Here is a 23,312-nt window from a genome sequence, read left to right as displayed (position 1 = left end):
CTTAAAAATATTGGTGGGGAATATGTTTTCTGTTCAGTTCTTTTTTGCCTTAAAATTTGGAAGTTTTTCAGTCAAAACACAATACAAGCTGCAAGCATATTTCTGACATAAAATACTGCAATTTATTTAATTTGTTCCATACTCTTTTGATAAAAACTTTTAATATTTGAAAAACACATAAAAGTCATGGTGCGATATTTTTAAAAATCACATTTTATTGGAATTGTTTAAAGGTTTAGGTGAAGTTGAAAGTACTAAGTCATTCTACCTTCAATTCAAAATGGAATTTTATGAGTGTATAGCATTTTGAAATTTTCAAAAACACTTTTTTGGCACAGTATTTTTATTTTAAGGTAAATTTTGCATATAATAAAATGCACCTTAAATATAAGGTTGATGAATTTTGGGAAGTATGTTCACCTATGTAACCAATATCTTAATCAAATACATTGCATTTCTTTAATAATTAATGATGTTGAACACCTTTTCATATGTTTTTTGGCCATGTGTATGTCTTCATTGGAGACATGTCTGTTTAGATCTTCTGCCCATTTTTTGATTGACCCTTTTGTTATCTTTTTATCTTTCATAGTATCTTCTGAAGAACAGAAGTTTTTAATATTGATAAAAATAAAATTATCAATTTGTAATTTTGTGACTCATGCTTTTGTGTTGCATCTAAGAAATTATTATTTAAAACAAGGTCACAAATTTTTTTCCCAAAGTTTCTTCTGATTCATAGCTTTAAATTCTGCATTTAGATTAATGATCTATTTTGAATTAATATTTGAATCTTATGTGAGGTGTGGATTAAAGTTGAATTTTTGTGTGGAGGGGGGCGTATAGATATCCCACTGTTTGAGCACAATTTATTGAAAAGATTACTCTTTCTCCACAGAATTGCTTTTGCACCTTTGTAGAAAATTGATTGTCCATATAGGTGTTGGTTTCTTCTGTCCATTAATCTATTTTTTTCTCTTTATGTTCGTACTCCTTTGGCTTGATTATTGTAGCTTATTGTGACTTCTTGTTTTATTATTTTAGTGGTGGCTTTAGGATTTAGAATATAGGTCTTTAACTTAATATAGCCGAACTGATGTTATACCTCCAACTGACATTTCACCACTACATGTATAGTGGAAGAAATTTATAGCTGTATATATACACGTCTCCCCTTTCCCCAAGTTTGGTATTAATGTCATACATTTTATTTCTACCTATGTTATAAACCCCACACTTTATGGTTATTATTTTTGCTTTAATTAGTCAATAAATATTTATCCTTTAAGTTAAATTTCATTTCCTTGTGTGGAACCAGACTTCTATTTGCTATCATTTTCTTTTTGTCTGAAGGACTTCCTTCAGCATTTTTTTTTCTAAAGGAAGTTTTTGCAACTTTGATTGATGATAAATTCTTTCCATTTTGGTGTGTCTGTAAAAAGCCTTTATTACATGTTTATTTTGACAGATATTTTTATTGAATATAGGATTTAAAAATCACGATTTTTCTTTCAGTACTTCACTGTTGCCTCATTGTCTTCTTGCTTATATTATTTCTAACTTGCTTTATTGATTCTAACTTATACTGATTGCTAACTTGCTTTAACCCTTATCTTTCTGTCTCTGCTATAATGTAGCTTTCCCCCCCGAGAAGCTCTATAAGCTGGGTGTGCAGAACAGTTTACCTCAATTTGGATTTTGTGTCCTCCATTTTAAACATATCTAGTGCTTTCACATCTATGTTAATATGTAGCTCTTCTTTTCTCATATAGGCTTGACGTGTTAGAAGAGTCACCTCTGCTCCCCCAGAAAGACAGTTTTCAGGTTGTTCAGTGCAACTGCAGTGTTCATGAATGTTGTGAATGTCATGTGCCTGTGCCGACAGCCAAGCTCAATAACTCCCTTCTTATGTATTTGAAAATCACATCTGGTGGAGCAGTTTTTCACTCACCTCCAATGTCAGCTCAGCCCATTAATGTTGGTAAGTTGTGCCTAAGAAAGATAATATCTTTAAACATCAGTCATTCAAACAGGCTGAAAATTGTTTACAAGATGTTTCATTAGCTTATCTCACTTTGACTGACACTGTAATGATGATAAATGTAGTCCTAAGGGGTATTAAAAGCAGCTTCTAGAATGATTTAACAACAGTATAGATATTTCTGCAATTGTAACAAATTCATTTTGAAAACAGTTTGATTTCTTTAAATCCTAGGTCAGTCTAATGGATATGTTTTGTTTGATTATGACTTTTTCACATCTCAGATAACTATTTCTGAAAATAATTAAAAGCTCCTTTTTACCTGACTTTATGCCTTCAATAAATATTTTTTAGAGACTCGTGGGTATCAGTCACTGATCTAGGAGCTGGGGGAAACAATGGTGAGTGAGACAAAGTTCCTGCCTCACAGAGCAGGGGTAGACAATACTGGGCAGAGAAAAACAATATAAACATAAGCAAACTAATTGGCTGTACAAATCTGATTAGAAGAAAAACTTATATAATAGACAAGTGCCCACATTATTAGTGCAAAGATTCCCCAGATTTCTTTCATCAGCTTGAATATATAATTATAAATATTCAGTGTATTCAATTACATTATTCAATGTGAATAATATAGATGAATGCTAAATTATTAATTTATTAACTCAGTTTTGTGTGTATGTGTTAAATTATGTTACATATGATACATAATTTAATAGTGTTACTGTTTTACATTTCCTGAAATAATTATTGCAAATTCTTTATGTGCTTCTCTGCATCATTGTTTTTGCCATCACTGGAACCACTTTTTCAGACATCTGACACCATATTCCTTACAACTTCATCCTCACTTCTTTTTAAGTACTAAGGGTATAGCATTTTTTGAATCTACCTATGATGTCATATTTAACATTAGGACTTTTAAATAATTTGTCTTTTAGGGATATATTTGTGATTTCCACGTGATTACTATGATATCCAAGCAATTCAGTCATGATGTTATACCATAGGGAAAAAACAAAAAAAATCTATAAAATGTCATTATCTTCTCTTTTTAAAACCAGTTCTATCAAGTGATTTTTAAGAAGTATTTAGAGCCAACATTGAATTAAATTGTTTTTAAAAATAAAGTAGTTAAGACAAGGTGTTGTGATAGACTTTATAAGAAACTTTAAAAAAATTTGTCTTATTTCAGATAATTTTTGGGAAAAAAATCTTTTTTTGTATTTGGGTATAAGTGATTAAGATCCCAAAATTGAAAGAAATAAAATAAGACAAATTGTACGATAGAGACTATCAGGTGTAGGAGTCTATTATTTCAGCTATGGAAGTCCTCTTTTAGGAAATAGCATTTTAAACTTAAAAAAAAAGATAACTATGCAAAAATCCAGAACAAAAGGTGCTCTAAACAGTAAGAACAGCACTCACAAAATTCCTGGGATAGAATGAGCTCAGAATTTGGAAGAACCAAAGACAAGAGCCTTTTGCTTGGAGTAATTAAGGTAGGAGAACATTCAGAGATGTGGTTAGAGAGTCATCTGCATTCAGATCATACCACAGGCTATGGTTACAAAGTTTGGATTTTATTCTAATTGCAGTGTAAGCTTTTGTACCAGGAGAGTGATGTGATCAGACGTGTGTGTATGTGTGTGTGTGTGGGCACACACACGCACACATGCGTGCTCATACACATGTTTAAAATGTATGCTCTATTGAAGAAATAGATTGATGGGGAAGGGAAAAAGGACACTTGCAAGAATGGAAGACGAGTCAGGTAGGCAGCTGCTAGAGTTGTCCAGTTGGCTTGGGGTTGCTGTAGTGAAGTAAAGAAATGTTCAGGCTTGGGATCTATTAGGAGATGGTGTTTCCCTCATACTCAGTTGGTAAAGAATCTACCTGCAATGCAGGAGACCCCAGTTCAATTACTGGGTTGGGAGGATCCACTGGAGAAGGGGTAGGCTACCCACTCCAGTATTCTTGGTCTTCCCTTGTGGCTAAGCTGGTAAAGAATCCGCCTGCAATGTGGGAGACCTGGGTTCAATCCCTGGGTTGGGAAGATCCCCTGGAGAAGGGAAAGGCTAGCCATTCCAGTATTGTGGCCTGGAGAATTCCATGGACTGTATAATCCATGAGGTTGCAAAGAGTCGTACACGACTGAGTGACTTTCACTTTCACTTTTCAGGAGATGGTGCAGACTGAAGTGGATTGGGTATGGAGTGTGAAGGACAGAGAGGAGTCAAGGATGACACTTAGGCTTGGACCTGGTTAGTAGCAGAATAGTGTTACCAAATGGGGATATTGGAGATAATTAGGTATGTGACGAATTATATTTGAGATGCTTATTAGAAATCAAAGAGACGTTGAGTAGGTAGTTAGATATATGATTCTAGAGTTCAGGGAGATATATATTTGGGAGTCTCTAGCATCAGATGTTTATGGGATTGTATGAGGTCACATATTTAGAGTCCAGTGAGAGAAAGACTGAGGCAATCAGAGAGAAGAGGAGTAAAGGAATGTGACAGCTGGAAACCAGGTGGACAAAGTATTTCTACTTGTCTGCTACTCACAGAATAAGCAGTTGGGACACTGCTGAGAGATGGAGCAAAATGAATCAGACAATTAACATTGGATTCAGCAAAGAGTAGTAACCTTGGTAAGAGTAGTTTTAGTGGACTAGCAAGAAGGAAGACCTGATCAGAATAGGTTGGTTAGGAAAATGGAATGCAAAATGGAGAGTAAGTAATGCCAACTCTTTGGAGGAATTTTTCCCTGAAAGAAGCCAGTATGTGTGGTCTCTGACTGAGTACCTAGGGGATCCAGGGAAAGATTTATTGTTAGATTTTTAATACAAAGCCATATGTGTATGCATATAAGAAATGTAAAATAGTTTATAATTTTATGATTTCATTTCTGTTTGGTGTCTATTTTGTTTTCTATCTTTTTGGTCCTGAATTTCACCTGTTACTTCTAGACTTTAGAGTTTAGCCATTCCTGCTTTAAAGTAACTAAAATTTCTACTATGTCACAGAGAGTAAAACTTCATTAATTTTGACTTGAGGAAAAGGAAAAAACTATGACTGAATTCTTGAAATTAAGGAATGTAGAAAATATTAATGTGCCATTATTTTTTTTAAATAAAATACATGTCAGTATATATTTCAATGTAATGATGATTTCTATGTTTATGAGTAACTCTTGTTAATCATAAAAATCTTGAAAGCATAGAGATGCACACAGAAGAAAAATGCATCATTTATTTTCTACTATTTTGGCATTTTTTCTATTTTAATGCATATTTACACATATCCTTTTATTTGTTCAAATTTTAATGAATTCAAGTAAATACATTGCCTAATGGGCTTCCCTTTAAGCCCATTAAGATGGCTCAGATGGTAAAGAATCTGCAGTGTAGGAGACCTGGTTCGATCCCTGGGTTGGGAAGATCCCCTGGAGAAGGGAATGACTACCCACTCCAGTATTCTGGCCTGGAGAATTCCATGGACTGTATAGTCCATGGGGTCACAAAGAGTTGGACACGACTGAGCGACTAACACTTTCACTTTCACATTGCTTAATAAACTTTCAAAACTAGCAATATTAAACTTTTTCAACATTCTTCTCTAATATGATTTTAATGACTGTAGATTACTTTTTAGGGTATGAACTATTATTTGTTCAATCAGCTGTTTATTATAAGATGTTTGCGTTGTTTCTACAGATGATTTAAAGTTTGTTGTATGTTTTAAACTCCACAGACATACATCTCCACATATGTATATACACAAATGATATGCATACATAAAACACATAGACAAATAAACTCAGAAATTAGATGCTGAGTTAAATACACCATTAGGATAAGAACTCTATCTCCATTTCTGGTGACAAGCCAAGTCCTGCTAATGTTGTGTTTACTGCATGTAAATTGTGTATGCTATGGGTTATTCGAGTGGGTATGTCTCGATTTGTTGAATTCAAAAATTAATGTTTAATGTTTTACATACAGATTTACATGAATCTGCATGCTTATATGCATTGATTTTTGCATACAAAATTTATATGTATTTTCCAAGTAGTGCTCTGCAAAATGCTTTTTCTTCTTGTCATTCACTAAAACAGTGGGTTTCATCAAGGGAGGCTTCGAATAAGTGTGGGAAAATCTAGGTTCAATAAAGTTAAGCAGCGTTTTTTTTTTATAGCAGGAATCACATTTGTCAAAATAACATCATTTTCTGATTTATAGTTTTTACCAAGTAGGGAGAAGGAAACAAAAATACATGGATTGCTATGGTAAGTTACAGTAGTAGAATATTTTGGTTCTGTAATTAGCCTTTGGATAAGGACTCCTTAGTTTAAAGAATAGGATATGCTAAAATTCATTTTGACTTCATTTTATGATTATCATGAAAATAACTTGACTTAAAAGTGTTCTCTTTTTTCCTTAAGTGAAGCCTGATCCACCATTAGGTTTGCGTATGGAAATCACAGACACTGGTAGTTTAAAGATTTCGTGGTCCAGCCCAACACTGGTACCATTTCAACTTCAATATCAAGTGCAATATTCAGAGAATTCTACAAAATATATAAGAAAAGTAAGTATATTTTAGTTAATAAAATGAAAAGTTGAGAAGCAATTAAAGAAAAGGTGAGATGCCCTCCAAGTCCCATAGAGAATGCCTCTGCCTATCAAATGTGTATACTGTTTTTGAGGAGATTCAGTCATACTTCAATATCGTACATTCAAGCTTTCATTCAAGATCAGCAAAAGAAATGAGCATGTACGCAAAATTTCTGCATCTTCTATAAAATGACTTTAGAAAAGTTGTTCAGTGTTACTAAATATCTCTTACATGTGGATCTGTGTTATATTTTGATAAGCTTGGCAAATTTCTCTTAGAATTTACTGCCAGAAAAAGTTCCTTTTCCAAAAGCTTAGTATATTAGATTGTCTTTTTTCTCCCCCTCACTCTCCTCTGTCTCGTTAACACAGACACACATACACACACACACGACTAATGACTACAAGAAGTCCAGATACAGAACTACTGAATTCGTAATCATAGTATTTTCACTTAAAGACCTTCTCTGGCTTTTGATTTTACATGCCATCCTTATTTTTTCTTATTACTCAATATATTTGTTTACATGCACTCCATGCATTTATACAGTTGCTGCTGCTGCTGCTGCTAAGTCACGTCAGTCGTGTCCGACTCTGTGCAACCCCAGAGATGGCAGCCCACCAGGCTCCCCCGTCCCTGGGATTCTCCAGGCAAGAACACTGGAGTGGGTTGCCATTTCCTTCTCCAATGCATGAAAGTGAAAAGTGAAAGTGAAGTCGCTCAGTCGTGTCCGACTCTTAGCGACCCCATGGACTATAGCCTACCGGGCTCCTCCATCCGTGGGATTCTCCAGGCAAAAGTACTGGAGTGGGTTGCCATTGCCTTCTCCAGGATTTATATAGTATAGTCTGTCAAATCTTTTTTTCAGAAAGTGTTGTGCACTCACTAGGTGCCAAGAACTCAGGATACACTAGAAGAACAGGATAGGGGAGCTTGCAGTCGCAAGTGGTAGAGGATGGGTTGTATTATTAATTAGAGGGAGGGGAAGATCTCTTTAAGAAAGTGATATTTGAGCAGGGATTTGAAGGAGGTGGTGATGCAGGGAAATTAGGGTCTAAATAGAGGAAATAGCGATTTAGAGGACCTTAGGGATGGGAAGTTGGAGGTCAGGGCAGTGAGTGAAGTTAAGAGCAGTAGTGGAGGGGTAGGAGAGAAGGAGGAGTCGTCAAGAGCCTCATGGGTCATAACTTTGGCATTTTAATTTGTAAAACTGTTATATAACTTAGAGGTGAAAACTTGTCTTTTTATATCTGGGCTAATTTTCTAAGACTTGCAATTTAGTTGCTCAATTGTGTACGACTCTTTGCGACCCCATGGACTACAGCATGCCAGGCTTCCCTGTCCATCATCAACTCCTGGGGCTTGATCACATACATGTCCATCAAGTCAGTGGTGCCATCCAACCATCTCATCCTCTGTCATCCTTGTCTCTTCCTGCCTTCAATCTTTCCCAGCATCAGGGTCTTTTCCAGTGAGTCAGTTCTTTGCATCAGGTGGCCAAAGTATTGAAGTTTCAGCTTCAGCATCAGTCCTTCCAATGAATATTCAGGACTGATTTTCTTCAGAATTGACTGGTTGGATTTCCTTGCAGTCCAAGGGACTCTCAAGAGTCTCCTCCAACACCACAGTTCAAAAGCATCAATTCTTTGGCACTTAGCTTTCTTTATAGTCCAACTCTCACATCCATATATAACTACTGGAAAAACCACAGGTTTGACTAGATGGACATTTGTCTGCAACGTAATGTCTCTCCTTTTCAATATGCTGTCTAGGTTGGTCATAGCTTTTCTTCCAGGGAGCAAGTGTCTTTTAATTTCATGGCTGCAGTCAGCATCTGCAGTGATCTGGAGCACCCCAAAATAAAGCCTCTTACTGTTTCCACTGTTCCCCCATCTATTTGCCATGAAGTGATGGGACCAGATGCCATGATCTTAGTTTTCTGAATGTTGAGCTTTAAGCCAACTTTTTCACTCTTCTCTTTCACTTTCACCAAGAGGCTTGTTATTTCTTCTTCACCTTCTGCCATAAGGGTGGTGTCCTCTGCCTATCTGAGGTTATTGATATTTCTCCTGGCAATCTTGATTCCAGCTTGTGTTTCTTCCAGCACTGCATTTTGCATGATATACTCTGCACATAAGTTAAATAAGCAGGGTGACAGTATACGGCCTTGACATACTCTTTCCCCTATTTGGAACCAGTCTTTTGTCCATGTCCAGTTCTAACTGTTGCTTCTTGACCTGCATACAGATTTATCAGGAGGCAGGTAGGGTGGTCTGGTATACCCATCTCTTGAAGAATTTTCCACAGTTTGTTGTGATCCACACAGTCAAAGGCTTTGGCATAGTCAATAAAGCAGATTTTTTTTGGGGGGGGAACTCTCTTGCTTTTTCAATGATCCAACAGATGTTGGCAATTTGATCATTGGTTCCTCTGCCCTTTCTGAATCCAGCTTGAACATCTGGGAGTTCACGGTTCACATACTGTTGAAGCCTGGCTTGGAGAATTTTGAGCATTACTTTGCTAGCATGTGAGATGAGTGCAATTGTGCAATAGTTTGAACATTCTTGACATTGCCCTTCTTTAGGATTGGAATGAAAATTGACCTTTTCCAGTCCTTTTCCAGCAGGGGCCACTGCTGAGTTTTCCAAATTTGCTGGCATATTGAAGGTAGCACTTTAACAGCAGCATCTTTTAGAATTTGAAACAGCTCAACTAGAATTCCATCACCTCTACTAGGTTTGTTCATCGTGATGCTTCGTAATGCCACTTGACTTCAGGATTTTAAATATAGGCGATCTGATATTGTTTAATGTATTGCTGAGGCTTTTTGCCATTTTTAGTCTGTGTTGCCCCACAGTCAAATGGGCCAGGAAGTTCAATAATTTTGAAATACCTCATTGGTTGTTTTATGAAGTTATGTCTCTTAGATGTTTTCACTCTGGTTTTTAAACTGTATTTTGATTGACTGTAGCTGATCATCACGGAGAATGAAATGGCAACCCACTCCAGTATTCTTGCCTAGAGAATTCCATGGACAGAGGAGCCTGGCAGGCTCCAGTCCATGGAGTTGCAAAGAGTCAGACACGACTGAGCAATTAACCCACACAGCTGATCATCAGACCAGGGTTCTTAAAATTATTCATGCCCTCCTTCTGTGACCCATTGCTCTAGGAAGGTTTATAGCTCTATGCCTACCCTATGCATCATCTTTTAAAAAAATATTTACTTATTTATTTGGCTGCGTCAGGTCTTAACTGTTGCACGCAGGATCTTTGCTGTGTCACGTGGGATCTTTCATTGTGCTGTGTGGGTTTAGTTGCTCCATGGGATGTGGGATCTTATTTCCCCAACCAAGGATCAGACCTGTGTCCCCTGCGTTACAGGCAGGTTCTTAACCACTGGATGATCAAGGATGTCCCTCTGTGCATTGTTGTCTATTAATATCTTGTATGTTATCGATGTCAGCAAAGGCTTGAAGCTTCCCACTGAGTTTAGCTGTTCCTCTCAAAGTTTGAAAAGTCAATATTCATTATCATTCAGTTAAAAATATATGCTGATTATCACTGTGATTTTTTTCCCTTGAACTTACAGGCTTTTAAAAATACTATTGACTAATGTCAGTCAAACGTGTGTTACTGGGTTATTGATCTCTGTTAAATTCCACTGTGGCCAGCTAACTACTCTGTAAGATTTTAATTCTTTGAAATTTGTAGAGACCTGCTTGTAATCGATTTTGGTAAAGGTTTCACATCAACCTAATGCTCTGATGTTTTCAAATGATATTTAACAGACTGATGAGATTGTCTCAGCTACGTCTCTGCTAGTAGACAGTGTGCTTCCTGGGTCTTCGTATGGCGCACAGGTGAGGTGCAAGAGATTGGATGGCCTAGGAATCTGGAGTGATTGGAGTGCCCTTCTTACCTTTACTACACAAGGTAGGTTTGTTAAGAGTCACTTCTGTTCACAGGGGAGTGTGATTCCTGAATTGCCTTTGGCATATTATACTTGTCTTAAAGTTTGTGGTGATAAATCAACAGGAGGAACACCATATTAACTTCTAATTTAAACTTTGAACAAGGTCATCCTTTAGTGAAAAGTTGTATGAGAGCTTCCTCATTTATATGGATTCATAGCAGTATCTTGCTGAATTACTCTTTCTTACTCAAAAGACAGAGTTGATATAAAAGTTCCAAATTTGTAAATTCAGAACACTGCTTGTACTGATGTTTCCTGAATTTACACTTGAAAATCAGATATACTTATTGGGTATAAGTTTTAAATATTAAAATTTTATTTGAATATTATATATGTTATATAATTAAGCAATTCTTTTCACTCCAGATGCTCACTTTGCAAAGCTTTTACTTGCAGTTTTCATGTTTTTAAAATAATCTTTAACGTCAGAAAAACTGCAGTTTATTCACAGCTTCCTCATGGAGTTGAGGTACATTGTTTTACATAGAGGCCCAGGAGTCTAACGGTGGTAACCCTGGCACAAGCCAGGCTGTGAATGCAGGAAGGCAGTTCATAGTTCTTTGACTAGTTTTCAATCTATCAAATGTGCAAAGTTATTCCCACTCAAACTTGTTCAGGTTGATAGTAGATACACGGAGAAAGCAAGTACCATGTAAACACTAAACCATGTAAACGTGTAAAACATGTAAAACACTAAACAGGCTTATTTATTAATTGCTTATTATTTAAAAAGCATTGATTGTTAAAAAGTAAGTATCAATAGTAGTTTAAAAGCACTGACTTTGGAGTCTGACAGAATTTTGTAGGAGTCCTGCCCACCCCCCTTATTTGGAAAGTTTCTTAACCTCCCTATACCTCAATTTCCTCATCTATAGAATAAGGAGTTTTTATATGGATAGAATGAAATGATGCACATAAAGTGCTTACTGCAGTGCCTGACTCTTAGTAAGCACTTGTGAAATAATGGATCATAGTTTATAAATATCTAGCTTGTAAATTGACAAACAATATTTAGAATGTCAAAGTCTAATGAAATTTAGAGGCTGACATGATACTTATCTAATTGCTTAGCATAAATAACACTGTGAGAAGAGCTAGAGTAAGTGCTAAGCATTAGAAGGGATTAATTCTCACTTGAAAAGTCAGGAACCTTGAGTGAACAGACTTAGAAGGCAGGGATTTCTCATCTCTATTCCTCAAATCACTATTGAGTATCACAGTGTGTGTCATAGGATGCTGAAAATTCAACTTTTGTTCTATCTTGAATTATATATCATTGATTAATAGGTCTTAATGACCAGCTGTGAAATACATAGAGTGGAGTGAATTAACAGCATCGAATTTCAATGAGTGTCCCATGGAGGTTTTTATACAGTGGGATTGGGGGAAGTGGGTGGTGGGGTAGAGAAGTTGATAAGGGAGGTGGAGGCAGCAGCCCCTGCTCCCATTCTGAATGGCCTATAAGTTGTACCTGTATTTTGCTGTCTGGTGAAGTGTTTCTCTTCCACAAGAAAATGGCTTCATTCTTTGCTGTTATTCTTCTTAATAAGATCTGAGAACCTACCCTCGCTGAAGAAAAGGGAAATTCTAAAAGAATCATGATTGTTTTAAAGTTTTCTGATGTTCAAGTTATACGTTTATACCTTCCTACTATAATGATTCTTAGCAATGTTATGTATTCAGTTGGATTAAATGAAATCTTTGATCCAGAATAATAACTACTTGTATTACATTTCATATAAAATTTTATTTTGGGTTGTTCAACTTAGGTTCTTAGACCTTCCGATGGACATATTTCTAGTTCTATTTTGCTTTAATAGAACTATTTCTAGTTCTATTAAACCCTTTTATACTTCTATTTCTTTCCTAGTTCATATCAGTATCTGTAGGATTAAATTTGCTTGGTTTACTAATATGTTGTATCATTTTTATGCTTTCATAATAAACCAGATATTTTAATATATACTATAAAACACATATGTATGCATGTATATGGCCTTTCATAGGCAAATATTATGTGTTTTGTTTACATGAAGGTAATAAAGGTATGTTTTGTTGAAAAGAAGCATTGCTAATTTATTTGCTTGTGCAGTATCCAATAATTGTTGTTCTTCAGTCACTGAAGAAATTCCTTGGTGGCTCAGATGGTAAAGCGTCTGCCTGCAATGTGGGAGACCTGGGTTTGATCCCTGGGTCGGGAAGATCCTCTGGAGAAGGAAATGGCAACCCACTCCAGTACTCTTGCCTGGAAAATTCCATGGACAGAGGAGCCTGGTAGGCTACAGTCCATGGGGTCACAAAGAGTTGGACACGACTGAGCAAAATCACTTGGTGCTGCATAACTCATTTTGAGTCACTAAGTAATGTCCAACTCTTTGTGACTCCAGGGACTGCAGCACTCTAGGCTTCCCTGTCCTTCACTATCTCCCAGAGTTTGCTCAAATTCGTGTTCATTGAGTTAGTGATGCTATCCCATCCTCTCATCCTCTGCCACCTGCTTCTGCTTTTGCTTTCATTCTTTCCCAGCATCTTTTCCAGTGAATCAGCTATTCTCATCAGGTGGCCAAAGTATTCGGGCTTCAACTTCAACATCAGTCTTTCCAATGCATATTCAGAGTTAAATGATTTCCTTTAGGATTTACTGGTTTTATCTTCTTCCTGTCCAAGGGACTCTCAAGAGTCTTCTCCAGCACCACAGTTCAAAAACATCAATTATTTGGCGCTCAGCCTTCTTGATGGTCCAAGTCTCACATCCGTAGATGACTATGGAAAAATTATAGCTTTGACTATATGGACCTTTGTTGGCAAAGTGATGTCTTTGCTTTTTAATATGCCGTCTAGGTTTGTCATAGTTTACCTTCCGAGGAGCAAGCATCTTTTAATTTCTTGGTTGCAGTCACCGTCTGCAGTGATTTTGGATACCAAGAAACAATATTACCATTAATAGCTAGCCTTTTACTTATTCAACACAGATGTGTCCCTTTAGTGACTGTTGACATTCCAAACAGAAAAACCTGAAAATGAGGAATGAATGCAGACAGTGAGTAAACAGCTACCTCAAAGGCCAGAATTTGTTGACGTAGCAGAGAGTGTGAGGTTAAGCTTACTAATGTAACCAACTTGGATAGTTAAGATGCCATGCCATCAGATAGTGATACCATTTGATTATCAAGGGAAAGACAGAAACTTGTCAAATAGAAAGTAGATTAGGACACCGGTGGAGAAGGCAATGGCACCCCTCTCCAGTACTCTTGCCTGGAAAATCCCATGGACGGAGGAGCCTGGTAGGCTGCAGTCCATGGGGTCGCTAAGAGTTGGACATGACTGAGCAACTTCACTTTCACTTTTCACTTTTCATGCATTGGAGAAGGAAATGGCAACCCACTCCAGCGTTCTTGCCTGGAGAATCCCAGGGACGGGGTAACCTGGTGGGCTGCCGTCTATGGGGTCGCACAGAGTTGGATACGACTGAAGCGACTTAGCAGCAGCAGCAGCAGGACACAGGTAGAGGGGAGGAGAGCTTATACACTTTAGCATCTCCCAAGCACATTTTCCTATTCCAGTATTATCTGCTGTAATGATGTAATATGTATTAAATCACAAATAAAAGGTAGAAGTAGATTGAGAACTCCTTCTTAAATAATAATATTGACACTTAAAGAGTGCTTCCTGTGTTTCAGGCACTATGTGCTTTGCACGTACTAACATTTTATCCTTTCAATGACCTGTGGGATAAGTACTGTTATCCCTCTTTTATAAATGAAGTTGAGAATTAGATAGAGTTAAGTACTTATAACAGTTGATACAATTACAAAATAGCCTAACTCCAAAGTTCATGTTTATAACCACTAGTAAGGCAATTAAGTGCATAATGTATAATTATACAAGATTTCTGGTAGCCCTAGAAATTGACCCTCAAAGCTAGTAAGCAGTAAATTTAATTATATAGGGCATTTTATTGGAATACCTCATTTCCTTCATGATTCCTGGTAAATGAGGTTTTAGCATTGCTTAGGTTTTTTGGTTTAGGTTTGCTGAGTTATGCTGGCTGCAATGTCTGCACCACACTTGAGACTTATTTCCTGAAAGCTGTGCAACAGCAAAGTATGTCTCCAAACTTGGGGACTTCCTATTCCTGTGTAAAGAGATTCGAATCCTTCTCCCTTAAGTCTAGTTACTTAATATGATTAGGTTCACTACCATTGTTCACTGTCCAGCAAACAGAAACATTCCATGAGATTGAGGCGTTAATTTACTTAGAATGTGTTATCACACCTGTTTTATTATTTCCAAACACTTAAAGGTTACTTGATGTAAATATTGCTGCAGACAGAATACTAATTCTCAGGACCTTTGTAACTGCTACATTTTATTCATTAATGCATTTAAGCTGTACCTACCAAGTGCATAGTTAATGAAGCATTGACTATTCCTAGTCAAGGAATTCTTATGGATTCTTTTAGAGTGAATTTAATAGGTTCTTTCTCTATAGCTGCTGGGAGATGCTTTTCAAGGAAAACCCAGGACCTTCCCAGAACTTATGAATATTGCAATTTACATACTAAAAACAATTTTGGAAGTGCTGAATTCCTGTAGTAACTTTATTAACTGCATTCTTGTTGCTATGAAAGAAGAGGAGAAACACATGTTAGATAATATCTACATTTCTTGTGCAGCTCTTATACCAGGTTAGAGAAAATACTTTTTTCTTAAAGAAAAATAGGTAATCTGCTCCAAGAATTAAAAAATCTATTTTATGGAGCTATGATAAAGACACGCATTTTAAAATAATTTATCTAAAATGTTTGATTCATGATTTATGTTCTTTTGAGTAATTTACTAATATTTGTCAATAGAATTTCCTTTTTAAATAGAATTCATTAATGCAGATCCTGTAAAGGTATTGATATTTGGTCATGGGAAGAAAATCATTATTGTTGTTTTAATTTACAAACTGTTGTATAGTAGTATCTCACATGAGAATAAAAGATAGATATATTTATATTATTTTAAAAATTAAACAGTCAGCACATATCAATTTCACATTTGTTCAATGTAAATTTTATAGATCATCAGGTTTTTAATAACTTGTTTTTAAAGCTATTTTAGCATTTAATTACATGAAAATGCTGTGACTTTAATCCTGTTTTTCAATTAAGTCTTAGGCTTCAATTTCAAAGTGAAATGCTTTGAGCTTTTTATTATCTTTCAAATTAAAGCGTCAATTTAATTTTGGAAATCTTATTTGTACTCTTTTTTAAAAAACTGAATTGAGACTTTTGAGGCAGTTGGTAATGAGGTGTGTGGTAAGTAAGTAATTACCAGTGAAGCCTGAGTGCCGCCCTAGGTGAGATTCATAAATATAAGGCCTAACTTCTGTCCAGTAATTTCATGCCATGAAGTTTTTTCCTGTTTATACTTGACTGTAGACATAGCAAATGCAAATATCTTCTATGGATTCGGAGGTTAGCATGCTATTACAGAAAAGAGAAAAATAATAAGAACTAATCAAAGTTTTTGGATTTGTTTTGAGGGTAATTCAAAGGATATATATGGAAACAGATATTCATATTCCCTCAGCAGAAAATAGCTTACCTTAAATTTTACAACTGAAATATCCTGTTTTCGTAATGCACTATGGCAGAAATAATTTGTTCCTGTGTAAACATTCATTTACTTTTATTCTGTTTCTAATTAAAAAATAGAGACTTAACTATGGCTTCAGGTGGCGCAATGGTAAAGAATCCACTTGCCAGTGCAGGAGACATGGGTTTGATTCCTGGATCGGGAATATAAGTGGCAACCCACTCCAGTACTCTTGCCTGGAGAATTCCATGGACAAAGGAGCCTGCAACAGTCCATTGGGTCACAGAGTCGGAGACGACTGAGCACACAAAGAAAAAGAAAATGTTTCCAGTAATAGGAGACTGAAACAGTACTATGGAATAGTGCATAGGTGTTAAGAATAATATTTTAGAGAAATATTGATTCCCCTTGTCCTCGCCACACGACACTGGCACTGAATACTTAAAATGATGTTACAGAACAGTATTTGCAGTTTTGTCTGCCTTGGTGCATCATTGATTTTACGTTTCCTAACAAGTTCTCGTATTTAAAGCTTATTTCTCTACTCGCTTACTTGAAATTTTCATGTATTCAAATACGAGAAGGGCTATCACCATTTATTCTTCAGGATTTTGCTTTGTAGGGATTTGATTTGAGAACCTGCCTAAAGTTTGCTGATTCTGAAAGCAGAGTCTGATGGAAGACATGCCATGGTAGAATTAGACTATATTTCATTTTCACTAATTTTCTGCCTATCAGCAAGTGACAGTTATTCACTAAAATATATTTTATAATGAATAAATCTCTGTTCTTAGAAAATTCTGAAGGCATTTATGGGCATTCAAGTCATTTGAGAATGAGAATGCTTGGGATGCTTACTAACTATACATGAATGGACAGCTACAGTTCTGCAGTCTCTCAGCACACTCATTTTATTTGGGGCAGTATAATCCTGAATGCCTGGTGAATCCTTTTTGCGTGGTATCAATTACTTACGTGATGTTTTCTTTCTTGATCTCATATCATATCTTTCTTCCCCCATTACAGATGTCATATATTTTCCACCTAAAATTCTGACAGCGGTTGGGTCTAACATTTCTTTTCACTGTATCTATAAAAATGAAAAGAAGATCGTTTCCTCAAAAAAGATTGTTTGGTGGTTGAATTTAGCTGAGAAAATTCCTCAAAGCCAGTATGATGTTGTGGATGACCATATTAGCAAAGTTACTTTTCCCAACTTGAATGCAACCAAACCCCGAGGAAAGTTCACCTATGATGCAGTGTACTGCTGCAATGAGCAAGAGTGCCACCATCGCTATGCTGAGTTATATGTGATTGGTAAGAAGCCCAGGCTTGTCTTCTTTTTTCCCATGAGGTACACTTTTATTATGGACTCTATCTTAGAGTTCCATTGAAGATGCTAAGGAAATTGTATTTTCATTAAAAAATGTTTTGGTGTTTTTGCTTTATAGTAATATTTTAATGTGTTTTAAATAGATGTCAATATCAATATATCATGTGAAACTGATGGGTACTTAACTAAAATGACTTGCAGATGGTCACCCAATGCAATCCAATCACTTGCAGGAAGCAATTTGCAGCTGAGGTATCATAGGTATGTATTATTTTTGTTATTTTTTTTTCTGTGGATATGGTGAGATAAACATTTCTTATAAAAATGTCATGATAGTGATACTCTTGTAGTATCCTCTTTCCTCCTGAAAGAGGAAAGTAGAATATACTTAATTAGGAAATTTTTGAGGAGTTAAATAAATTGGTGATTCTTGAAAAAATTCACACACAAAAAAAGTTGTAATTTGTTTTTATGTTATTGTTTTTTCCTGATGATCAGTTAATTCTCCACAATTGCATTTAATGTGGAGAAATAATTAATGTGTAGTTAATGAATGAAATCCCCAAAACTAATGTCTATACATTTTTAATTTGACTTGGAGAATTGACTGAGGAAAATATGAAGGATTATAGAAGCCTCATATCATTTGCTGAAGATTAAGGTTTTAGAAAAAATTGGAGGTAGTGGCACAGAGATTGTGAGAGACAATATGAATGGTTTTTATAAATAGGTAAGATTATTTTTTTAATTGAACTATAGTTGATTGACAATCTTGTGCTAGTTTCAGGTGTGCTGCAAAGTGATTCAGTTATGTCTATATATATGTGTGTGTGTGTGTATTTATTCTTTTTCAGATTCTTTTCATTATAGGTTATTATAAGATACTGAATATAGTTCTCTGTGCTATATAGTAAATCCTTGTTGTTTATCTATTTTATAAATAGTAGTATGTATCTGTTAATCCCAAACTCCAAAATTATTTATTTCTTCCCTCCTTTCCCCTTTGGTAACCATAACTTTGTTTACTTCACAATGATTAAACTATTCTAGTAAAGAGTAATTTCATTTGTTCTTTACCCTTCTATGTTTTAAAAAGAATTCAAGTTTATTGTCTTCCTATAGTATTCTCCTTCTCTCTATAAGTGCTTTTATCTAAAATGTGTCAATTAGGACAAGATAGACATATTTTAATTTTTATAATACTCTTTAGTAATTATCAAGGACATGTATACTCTTAAACACCCTGTCTCCATTTGTATCAGGACTTTTAGTTTTATATCTTGTGCTCATTTATTCTTAAAATCTAAAGTTTCTACTTGAAAAATCCATTTTCTCAAATAATGTGTTCTGATCTATTCCTATTGCTACCAATCTATTCTTATGTAGTATTAGAAAAAACAGGGCAATTTCTTCATCTCTCATGTGGGAATAATAGCTGTCTTCATCTTACCTGATATGAGTACTTTAAAATCAATAGAATGTTCACTGTATACCACATTACTTTTGTAATCTCTTTACTTTCTTTCCATGACATTTTCAGTGGCGTTTGTGGATGACTGTTCTCTAAGCATTTGAGTCATTTATCTTCCTAGTATTTTCAGAAGAACCATGAAACTAGCTGGTCAAGATTTTTAACCTCTCTAAGCTTCATTTTCCTTATCTGTACAATGGAACAAATAATAGGACTTGAAGGGTTTCTGTGAAAATTAATAATATCTTATTTAATTATAATTAAGTGATATGATTTCTTCTGGTAAATATTCAATAAATGTTTGTATCTATCATAATGATAACCATGCTAATCTTTGAATTCCAAGCGGACTGCTAATGTGCTTTTGTACAAGATGATGACTCCTCATCCCACTCTCTCATCTAACCTCACCCATCACAGGCTTTCACACACACATACACAAACTCACACATGGTTGTAATTTTGAGGAAATAGGAAGAAAAAGGTGTCACAAAAAATGGAAAATAAGGGACAGAAGAATATAGATTTTCCATTTTCACATAACCTCCTTACCCCCATTCCTAAGGAAATAGTAACTGCTACTTTTAGCACTTAACTACTATATTTAAAGCAAATAATGGCAGAAGAGTTATTTCAAAGAAGAGGTGAAATGCTTTATATTCTCTAAGGTATAGTGTTGATTGGGATGTGGTGATAAAAATATTTTCTTAATTTTCTTCTCTGAGAAAATAAGTGATATATCTGACTATATGCCTGCATGCTCAGTTGTGTCCAACTCTTTGCAACCTCATGGACTGTAGCCCATCAGGCTCCTCTACCCATGGGATTCTTCAGGCAAGAATACTGGAGTGGGTGCCATTTCCTTCTCCAGAGTATCTCCCCAACTCAGAGGTTGAACCCATGTCTCCTCTGTACTGGCAGGTGAATTCTTTACCACTGGGTCACTTGGGAAGCTCACCTGACTATACGATCCATATATAAGTCAAGAATTGGTATTATTTTAATTATATTGCTTTGAACTAGAATATATTAGGGAAATGTCAATTAAGATATAATTTACTATCAATTATGTTTTCAATTTGTGGTAGAATTTAAAGTGCAAGGAATTTATCTTTCTTTCCATCTCAGGAATGTCCCATTACCACTTATGATCTTTATTTTAAAAATTCAATCACTGAGCTATATTAGCATAGCTTCCAAAGTGGTGTAAGTCCTGTCTCTAATTGGATCCTTCTCTCCTTATTAGAAAATTGTCATTTACTTCAATTGCATACCCACTTACTGTCAAGCGAAATATTTAATAAATGTTTTCTATTTTAATGGAAAGATTGTAATATAGCTGGGAATTCAAAAATGCCTTTTCAATAAGAACAACTACTTTTAGATGGAGCAAAAACTGTGTATTTTAAACAACAAAGAAGTCTTCTCAGATATCTTATTGCTTTCATCATTGTTGTATACTTATTGATTATTTTTTTATCTTTTAAGGAGCAGCCTGTACTGTTCTGATGTTCCGTCTATTCATCCTGTATCTGAACCCAAAGATTGCCACTTGCAGAGAGATGGTTTTTATGAATGCATATTTCAGCCAATCTTTCTATTATCTGGCTATACAATGTGGATTAGAATTAATCACACGTTGGGCTCACTGGACTCTCCACCAGCTTGTGTCATTCCTGATTCTGTGGGTACGTCAAAAACTATATGTATGTCTTCATTTTTATTAGCAGATTTGGATTCAGACTGATTCAGGGTAACAGTTGAATTTTGCTATTTTCTGATCACACTAGATTAAAAAATTATTTTCCTATTTGCAGTGGGATTGAAAAGGCAATCAGCCTTAGACAAGTTTACAATTTTTATTTTACTTATAGCACAATTTTTAACAATAGGAATATGTTTAGCACATAATTTGCTGAGTTATGTTGGTTACTGGGTTTGAAATTTGGTCTAATATTATTCTAAATAATACACTATTTTATGTTTTTTCTCAATATACATATGGCAACATCTGATGTTTTTAATTTAAAAGTTTAATTGGATGTTCTGATGGTTTTTGAAATCTGAGTAGTCATAACTCAAAGCTTAAATTTGTAAGGCTGGGTAGGAAGCAGAAGGATTCAAAATAACTCAAGTGAAATAAAGAGAAAATAATCAAGATGATGACATCCACCATAGTATTTTAAAAAGATATTTTTATTTCAAAGGACAAAGAGAACCCTTGGAAATTTTGGTATATTGCTCCAAGTATCACTGTGAAATCTTTGAAAAATGGCCCATTTATGATTTTCTGGCAAAGACAGAAGAGTATCTTTTGATGCTGTATACTATTTTGTTGGGAAATTATACCAAAAATTAATATTGGTCCATTGTATTTTCAGATAATTAATACATATCTGACTTCAAATCTAAATTTTATTAGATACAGGATGAAATTGTCATAATCAAAAAAGTTTTCTTTCAATATGAAGTCCCAATTAATTGATCTGCCCTCTTCAGGCCCCTCACTAGTTTGGTTCCATTTTAAGTGATTTTATCGTAAGGAGTACTTATCTGATACTAAATATCCTAGGGTAGCAAAGAACTCTTCTACACCCCTCCCCACAAACATGCACAGATACACCCTCACATCTATTATGTGACAATTGCAACATGGATTCAGTTTGATATCTGAACAGTTTTTGATGTTACTTTTTTCAGTACTAATATAAGGCATTTAAGTTGGACTTAATATTGCCTACTATATACTAGAAGACACTGTGAAAATTCAACTTTGGGAATGACAGCTCCTCATTTTACTAGCTTTGTTAACTTGGGCTAGTTGCTTAAATGCTCCGAGACTATTTAATCATGTATAAAATGTAGAAAATTCCTTCTTCCCTAAGGTCGGTATTCTGGGGATCACGTGAACTATTGTACTTCAAATCATTCCTTGTACAAACTAGGCATTCATGGAATATATAGATGTGATGTGCACATGATTCAGTCAAGTGCAATCACAGATTTAATGCCTAAGGGTCTTTTGGAAGCTCATACTTCTTTTCTTGAGGAGGAATTATTAATACCTTTTCAAAAGGGGAAAAATATGTCATCATACTGGTTGGTGAAGAATGTCTTCTTGACATATGAAGAACTGAATAAGCATGAGATACTGAGTAATAATAAGAAAAGTTTAGGAGTTTTGGTTATCCACAGTCTGAAGAAGTATTGTGGATGAAATCTGGAGCTTCAAATATTCACATTATAGTGATTATGCTTTGAGATATTAGTTCCCAAATACATTGAGTTTGAGTAATGTCTTTTACTATTTTTTAAAAAATCTCTTGCCATCTGGTTCTCTTTGCCTTTGTTTCTACCTTTAAAAAACTTATTTTCCTCAGACTGTAGAGAACCAAAGCTTTACTCTGCAAGACTACCTCTGACCTTAACCTAAAAATACCTTTTAACAAACAGCAGAAAAGTTTGAAACCACATGTGTGGAAATGGATGCACTGTATAGTTTTTTGCTTTTAATTAAAGTTCTATATAGAACAGAGTTTGCTATTAAATTTCTTATGTGTTCAGTATGGTATCTTTTGCATGCGGAGACAATAGCTCCATTTCTAATCAGGTCTTACTATTAATTTGGAGAGTGACATGGACAATGAATTGACCTTTTTTCAATCAATAGCTCTATTTGCAAAATAGACATAATCTTTTTCTTATGTATCACATACAGTTGTAAGGAATAAAATGAGACAATGAATGAGAAAATTTTAAGAAAGAGATGTTGCTTTATAAATAGAAGGTATGGAAGATTATTGTTGCTAAGTTGTATATGACTCTTTATAACCATATGGACTACAACCTGTCAGGCTTCTCTGTCCATGGCATTTCCCAGGAAAGATACTGAAGTGGGTTGCCATTTCCTTCTCCAGAGTATCTTCCTGACCCAGGGATTGAACTTCCATCTCCGGCTTGGCAGCTGGATTCTTTACCACTGAGCCTCCTGGGAAGCACAATGGAAGATTATAAAATCATAATAACATTTAAAAACATTGTTACTGTTTAAATTACTGTTACATAATACTTTAAATTTTTTTCTAGTGAAACCACTGCCTCCATCCAGTGTGAAAGCAGAAATTACTGTAAAAATTGGATTATTGAAAATATCTTGGGAAAAGCCGGTCTTTCCAGAGAATAATCTTCAGTTCCAGATTCGCTATGGTTTAAGTGGAAAACAAGTACAATGGAAGGTATTTTTTACCTGGAAATTTCTTCAGCTTGCCTCACTAAATATTATTTCTTATAACTGTTTAAGAATTTTATTGCATAAGATTTATTTTACTGGCATAAAAATACATC

At 35.2% G+C, this 23,312-nt stretch overlaps 1 protein-coding gene across 3 annotated transcripts in view; it reads left to right on the top strand.

Moving 5' to 3' along the window:
• LEPR (leptin receptor) overlaps positions 1–23,312 on the top strand; it is a 93,772-nt gene that overhangs the window by 44,706 nt on the left and 25,754 nt on the right. For all 3 annotated transcript variants that reach the window (XM_070367889.1, XM_070367888.1, XM_070367890.1), the window contains 7 exons: positions 1,773–1,981; positions 6,431–6,576; positions 10,394–10,538; positions 17,191–17,481; positions 17,641–17,758; positions 20,457–20,656; positions 23,055–23,203. In XM_070367889.1, the coding sequence (XP_070223990.1) occupies positions 1,773–1,981; positions 6,431–6,576; positions 10,394–10,538; positions 17,191–17,481; positions 17,641–17,758; positions 20,457–20,656; positions 23,055–23,203 (1,258 nt within the window). The remainder of the gene's footprint in view (positions 1–1,772; positions 1,982–6,430; positions 6,577–10,393; positions 10,539–17,190; positions 17,482–17,640; positions 17,759–20,456; positions 20,657–23,054; positions 23,204–23,312) is intronic.

Source organism: Bos mutus, chromosome 3 (assembly GCF_027580195.1).
Source record: "Bos mutus isolate GX-2022 chromosome 3, NWIPB_WYAK_1.1, whole genome shotgun sequence".
NCBI lineage: Eukaryota > Metazoa > Chordata > Mammalia > Artiodactyla > Bovidae > Bos > Bos mutus.
Note: the sequence above shows the minus strand (reverse complement) of the source record. Positions and strands in the feature narration are given on the sequence as shown.